Below are 7056 nucleotides of genomic sequence, written 5' to 3'. Positions count from 1 at the left end.
AACAGTATTTGTCACCAGTGATAAAATTAAGCTTTCAAGCACAAACTAGAATTTTGGAAATTTTATTTGCCTGGGCTTGACAGCGTTCCAGTACTTAAAAACTTTTGTAATGAAGCCAGTAGTGATATTAATGTTTTGATTTTGTGATACTGTAGTTTGATTTCAAATACGGTAAATATTAATAAATATAACCCTTATATGAAGTCCTTGGGAGCAGCACAGTACTTTATAGGTGTATAAAGGTGTCCTGAGAACAAAAGATTTAAGAACAGCTAATTTAGGTCCTCTACCAAAGTCAAAGGTTTCATGTCTAAGTATTAACCTCATAACCTCTCCCATCCACTACCCTTCCCCCATGAAATTAGAATAGAAAAGAATACATATGATTTCAGTAAGAAAAGAAAATAGACTACATATGATATGAATAATACATTCTTAAATTATTCTACAAATGTAATTTTCTCCTTTAAACTGTGGGCTTATCTATCCCATTGAAATTATTCAGGATTGCATTGTATTTATCATTGATTTTGATGTTAAAATATTTTTCTCTTCTCTTCCTTTTTCTTCTGTTTATTTCTCTTCCAAGTTTCCTTTTCTCCTTTCATTCCTCCCCTTCTTCTTTTTTTGGTATTTGTTTTCTAGGTGGAGTCTTTCATTTTGGATCAGGAGGATTTGGAAAATCCAATGCTGGAAACGGCTTCCAAGTTCCTCTTGTCAGGTGCTGCTGATGGTGCAGACCTCAGGACAGTAGATCCAGAAACACAAGCTAGCCTGGAAGCTTTACTAGAAGCTGCAGGTAAGCCTGCAAACTCTACATATATAATAAGCCTAATTTTCCAAAGTTCTACATAACTCTTAAAAACTCTGGTTCTTATAAATGTATGATGTTGTATATTTAGTGTAAGACTATTCATAAAGCTTAGTGGATTACTTTCTAGAGCATTACATGCAACATTTCATATAAGCATAGTTTCATTACCAGAATAAAATTGACAGGTTGTTGTAAACCTTATAAACAGAGACTTCTTTGTTAATTTTATTTATTTTGTCTGTGCTGGGTCTCCGTTGCTCCGCGTGGGCTTTCTCTAGTTGCGGCGAGCAGGGCTACTGTGTTGCGGTGTGCGGGCTCCTCACTGCGGTGGCTTCTCTTGTTGTGGAGCACGGGCTCTAGGCGCGCGGGCTTCAGTAGTTGTGGCACATGGGCTCAGTAGTTGTGGCTCATGGACTCTAGAGCACAGGCTCAGTAGTTGTGGTGCACAGGCTTAGTTGCTCCGTGGCATGTGGGATCTTCCTGGACCAGGGCTCGAACCTGTGTCCCCTGCATTGGCAGGCGGATTCTTAACCACTGCACCACCAGGGAAGTGCAAACAGAGACTTCTTATACAGTTAGTTTTCATTAGTCCTGAATTCCATTTTTGCAAATTCACCTACTTTATAAAATGTATTTATACCCCCAAATTATAGTGCTTTCTCAGTCTTTCTTAGAAATGCACAGAATGGTGAAAATTTTGAGTTGTTCTGCGTGCATGTTTTCTGCTGAAGTGATGCTCTCTGCCTTCTTGTTTCAGCTCTCATACTGTAAACAAGTGTCCTTTCCATGGTCTACTTAGTGCCACATTTTCCACAGTTTTGTGCCTTTTGTTGGTGATTTCAAATGGCCTCCAAGTATAATGCTGAAGTGCTATCTAGTGTTACTAAATGTGAGAAGGCTGTGATTTGCCTTTTGTAGAATATACGTGTATTAGATAAGCCTCTTCAGCATGAGTTATAGTGCTGTTGGCTGTGAGTTCAATGTTAATAAATCAAGTATAATATATTAAATAAGATTGTATTTAAACAAAAACACACATAAAACAAGCTTATGTATTGACTGGTGAATGCAAATGCTGTGGCCAGAGACTTGCAGGCACCTAGCCCTGTATTTCCCCTTGGAGCAGTGGTTCAGTATTCATTAGTTCAGTGTTCCCAGTGACTTTACAGAACATAACTACCATGAATAATAAGAATCGACTGTGTATAATTCCTTCCACTTTTTTGTCATAGATTGTCTTTTAAAACCTTGTAAAGTGAATCATCATTATATTTTTGTAAAGTGAATCATCATTATATTGTCCTCATAGGAAGTGTTTTAATTAGAGTTTATATACATAACCAAGAGTAAGCATCATGATATGTAATATGCCTTAAATATAAGGGAACAGTAACTCTAAATCTCTATGATCATTTAAAACAACCATATTTTCTTAACTTTCCTAAAGTGGACATAAATATATGGTGAACATTAATTGTTCATGGCTTGAGCACCCTGAACCAATGCTAGATTCTGTACATTCAATGCATATAAACTGATATTTCATTATAGCATAAAACTGACCTATTGCTGTTTGATAATCCTTTCAATAAATATCTCAGAACACAGCCTCTAAATATTTGAAGGACTCATGGTTAAGTTTGATTTCTATCCTGGGTAAAATTCTAGAATGGATTATTAAGGGAATCTTGACCAAATGCAGATGAAAACATGGTAGGGGCACATGCAAGGTTCTTTCCTTGAGTATGGAAAACTGTACAGGGTAGCAGTGATATAATTTAGCATTTGCCTGAGATTTGATGTTGCTTTAGGAGTTTACCTGAGAGAAATGAGGACTGTGAAATTATTTGAAACCATGTCATAAGAGGAACAGGGAATGTTTCTCCTGAAGATGAGAAGGCTCAAGTTGAATATAAGAGGGATATTTGTTTTCTGTGGTTCGAAGAGGCAGAACCAGGTTTAAAGAGGCTACATGAAGGTAGATTTCAGCTGAAAGGAGCTACTTTTGGAGGTAGAGTTCCTTTTTATAGGATGCTAATAGTTGCTTCATTTTTCTCACTTCTGTGTTTATTCCCTTTTTTTTCCCGTTTTCTTTATAATAGCTAACAATCAATCAAGGTGTCAGCTAAGCTGAGTTCTCATCTGTAGGCTGTACAAGAAAATCCATTTCCAAGTTTATTATTGTTGGCAGCAGAATTTAATTCCTTGGAATTGTGGGACTGAGATCCTGATATTCGTACAGACTGTCAGCTGAAACTGCTCTCACCTCTTTGAGGTCGCCCACATTCCCCCCATCTTCACATCAGCATGGCATGTGGAATCCTTGTGCTTTGAATCTCTGATTTCCTTTTCTCCAACCAGCCAAAGAAATCTCTTTGGTCTTCCTGCGGTCATGTGATAAGGTCAGGCCCACCCAGATAACCTTCTTATCTTCAGGTCAACTATGCCATATAGCATAACCTAACCATGGGGATAAAATCTATCAAATTCACAGTCCCAAAGATTATATAGAGTGTGTATACCAGAGCTGGGTAATCTTGGGAACATTTTGGAATTCCTAGTTTACCAGTGATTGGACAGAAGCCTCTCCATTTCTTTGAGAACCCCCAAATGTCAATATCTTTAAGTCTTTTCTCTGTGGCTGTTTAATTTCTTGAGAGACACATCTGCCTGTTTTTGTCTAGTGAATTATAAATGCTGGCTGCCAGCATTTGGGGAGCTGAGAGTAGAAAAGGGGCTAAGGATCTCACTGTTTATCATGCATATGTTCACTTAATCCTCATTTTCAATTTAGTATTATCTCTTCCTCATCTATAGCCAATATCTTCTAGCCCAGGGTCTTTCTGGCTTAGTCTCTTTAGAGAATAATTATCTGGCTGTGCAGTTTGGGATGGAGTCTTAAATGTCTGACTGCTCCTCACAGGTGTTCAGCCAGTCTCTCTGTTTTCCAACCCAAGCCTCACCCTGAACCTGGAACCTGTAGTCCTCCTGAGTCCTATTGGGCTGATCACTTTGTTTCTCACTGATTTCTATGTTTCTGCTTATTCTGTTCTGCTAAGTCAGTTAGTCTCCTCTTTACTATGTCTTCATGAATATTAGCTTTGATTCACAAATTTCTTCTAGTTTTATCAAAGATGGAGTTCCTGTTGTATTTTAGTTCTCCTTTGAGTAAGTTCTGAGAAGAAAAAGGGGGGAAATAATTGTCTTAAAATCATCTTGAAATCAAAAATCTAGATAATCATTTAATACACCTTTTCTCTGAAATTATATGGTTCTGTTCAATTGATTAAATGTCATAACTTGGAAAGAATAATTTGGTCATCGTGTATCTTTTCTGTTATTGATCTTTACTGATTAATATCTAATAATTGAATAAGACCAGTAAAAAAGATCACCATAATCCAGAGTAGCTAGATAAATTCATTTCCAAGCACTGTTTATTTATTTGAAAGGTTACTATGTATTTCTTAGTTACTTCCTAGTTATTTTTACTAAGCTAGTTATCTTTACTTATGAAGATATGAGAAGTTCATAAAAATTTAATATGGAATATTTTATTTTAAATGTTATTTTTTTAAAACAGGGATTACTTTCTTCTGATCTGGACGTATCCTCTTGTTTAGTTCTTTTTTGTCACTGACAAATAGTTGTTATATAGCCCATCTGAGTTGGCTAAAATATTGGAGCTAATTCTCTCATGTGAGAATGCATCTGTGATATTGGTCTCAATAATGTTAGGATAGGGGCTTCCCTGGTGGCACGGTGGTTGAGAGTCTGCCTGCCAATGCAGGGGACACGGGTTCGAGCCCTGGTCTGGGAAGATCCCACATACCGTGGAGCAACTAGGCCCGTGAGCCACAACTACTGAGCCTGCGCGTCTGGAGCCTGTGCTCCGCAACAAGAGAGGCCGCGATAATGAGAGGCCCGCGCACCGCGATGAAGAGTGGCCCCTGCTTGCCGCAACTAGAGAGAGCCCTCGCGCAGAAACGAAGACCCAACACAGCCAAAAATAAATAAATAAATAAATAAATAAAGCCAGAAAATCTCTTTAAAAAAAAATAATAATAAAATAATGTAAGGATACTTAACTAACCACAGATATCTCATTGAATAAATACTACTGTAGCATGTTCAGACTACAGTTGCCTTTTAATATTAGTGACACAAATTATGCAGTAGGTATCAGTCTTACCACAGATTAAGACTGTTTTTATCCTTTGTACATCTTGATTGTAGCAGACACTAAATTTGACTGCTCTGAACATTTGTTATATCTAAATATCTAAAATCAGAAATGCTTTTTGCCATATTTATTCCATAAGATGTAATATTTCATATCTTGGATTTGTCAGAAGGAACAGCAAACGCGTATAAAGTTTTTTTAAAATAAACTTCAAACACAAACTTATATGATATTATTGAGTCCTTCCACTATCAAAAGAAATCCGTGCAGATATGTTTATTATCACTTGGGAGATCTTTTTGGTCTTTGTCTTAGTTAAATAGTTTGTTTTAAAACCTCTAATAGTGTTTCTTAAACCTTAATTGCATTTGAATCACTTGGGGATCTTTTTTAAAAATGTAGGTTATTGATCAGTAAATTTTAGGGTCTCAGATTCTGTATTTCTAACAAGCCCTCGCAAGTGACAGTAATGCTTCTATCAGTAGTTCATGAACTACATGTTGAGTAGTGGGGTTCTGTAATATCCATTATAACATTAGATGTTTTATCTTCAAGTTAGAGCAAAGGTTCTTAATCCTGGCTGTGCTTCAGAATCTCCTTAGAGCCTTTAAAGTATGTAGATCCCTAGGCCTTCCTTTTACTTACTGAATTCTATCTTTAGATATAGGAGAGTTCAGCATCTGTACTTTTGAAAGGCTCCACTGATGGGCAGCCTGGATTAGCAGCACTGAGTTTAGAATAATAAAGGTTAGAGATCAGCTTGCTTTATAGTGATATGTAGAATAGCAACAAGTTGTGTTTCATGTACATGGTGACTAACCATTTCTGCTTTTGAAATTTTAAAAAAATTTGTCTATTCTGATTATTTTTTAGATATGGTGTTTTTAGACATGATTTTGGGTGTATGTAGTAAATTGTAGTCGTAATTTGAAGCAAATAGGTACTCATAGATAGGTGATCTTTTCTATAACCTATAATGTCTTATATGGCCATTTTTTGGTCACAAGTGGTAGTAGCCCAACTAAACATTCTTAAACGAAAATGGGCATTTACCAAAGGTATGGGGATGGTGCTGGCTTCTGGCAGTACTAGTGTCAATGAGTCAAATATAACTTGATCAGAACTGTCTCCTTCCTATTTCTCTGCTCTCCTCTCCTCTATGTTGACTTATTTTGGGTAGTCTTTTTCTCTTTGTGGTGATAAAAGTGACCAAATAGCTCATGACTCCCAATTTAGCAACCTTTGAGCATAGGTTCTTCTTGCAAACGTACGGCAGAAGTCTGAGCGAGGACACCCGATTGTGCCAGCATAGACCAACGACCCATTTCTAGAAGCAGAGAGTCACAGAGTTGAGCACTTACGGACCACATGGAAGGAATAAGACTACTAGAAAACTGGAGAACAGGGATTTCCCAGAAGATTCTGGCCAGGCAATATATATGTCCAGTGTATCATTTGGAGTTTAACATAAATAGAGTTAAGTAACTTGAATTTTGCTTTGTTTCTCCTTTTGGGTATATCTGAATTGGTGTGAAAATAATAGAATAGGAATAGGCAAATTATCTACGGCTGATGGTAAAGCCTTTGCAGATCCTGAAGTGCTTCGGAGGTTGACATCATCTGTTAGTTGTGCGTTGGATGAAGCTGCTGCTGCGCTTCCCCGTATGAGAGCTGAAAGCACAGCAAACGCAGGGCAGTCGGACAAGTAAGTGGGTTTCCACTGTGATCAGTATAAAAACATTTTCTTAAAAATAATTAAAATAGCTAACATTTACTGAGCATGTATTTTGTGCCTGGCACTATGCTAACCACTTTACCTGTGATATCTTACTTATACTCACGAAAAGCCTTAGGCATGGATTTTGTTTTTATTCCCATTTTACTCATGAACAGCTGAAAAGAAGTAACTTAAGATTGAATAGGTAACAAGTAGCAGAGGCAGGACACCAGTGTCTGTCTGACTACAAGGCTGACTTCTTAGCCAATATGTTATAAAAGACCTTTTGCTTATTTAGATTTTGTTTTCTTTTAATGTTTTGGTGACAAAGAAGTAAATGAT

At 37.1% G+C, this 7056-nt stretch overlaps 1 protein-coding gene across 1 annotated transcript in view; it reads left to right on the top strand.

Annotated features, from left to right (window-relative positions):
• Positions 1-651: 651 nt before the first annotated feature.
• LOC137772152 (ankyrin repeat domain-containing protein 17-like) overlaps positions 652-7056 on the top strand; it is a 45647-nt gene continuing 39242 nt past the window's right edge. The window contains 2 exon segments of the mRNA XM_068556055.1: positions 652-799; positions 6546-6702. Of these exon segments, the coding sequence (XP_068412156.1) occupies positions 688-799; positions 6546-6702 (269 nt within the window). The 5' untranslated portion in view covers positions 652-687.

This window comes from Eschrichtius robustus, chromosome 11 (genome assembly GCF_028021215.1).
Source record: "Eschrichtius robustus isolate mEscRob2 chromosome 11, mEscRob2.pri, whole genome shotgun sequence".
Lineage (NCBI taxonomy): Eukaryota > Metazoa > Chordata > Mammalia > Artiodactyla > Eschrichtiidae > Eschrichtius > Eschrichtius robustus.
The sequence above is the reverse complement of the archived record's forward strand: the minus strand, read 5'-3'. Positions and strand labels throughout refer to the sequence as shown.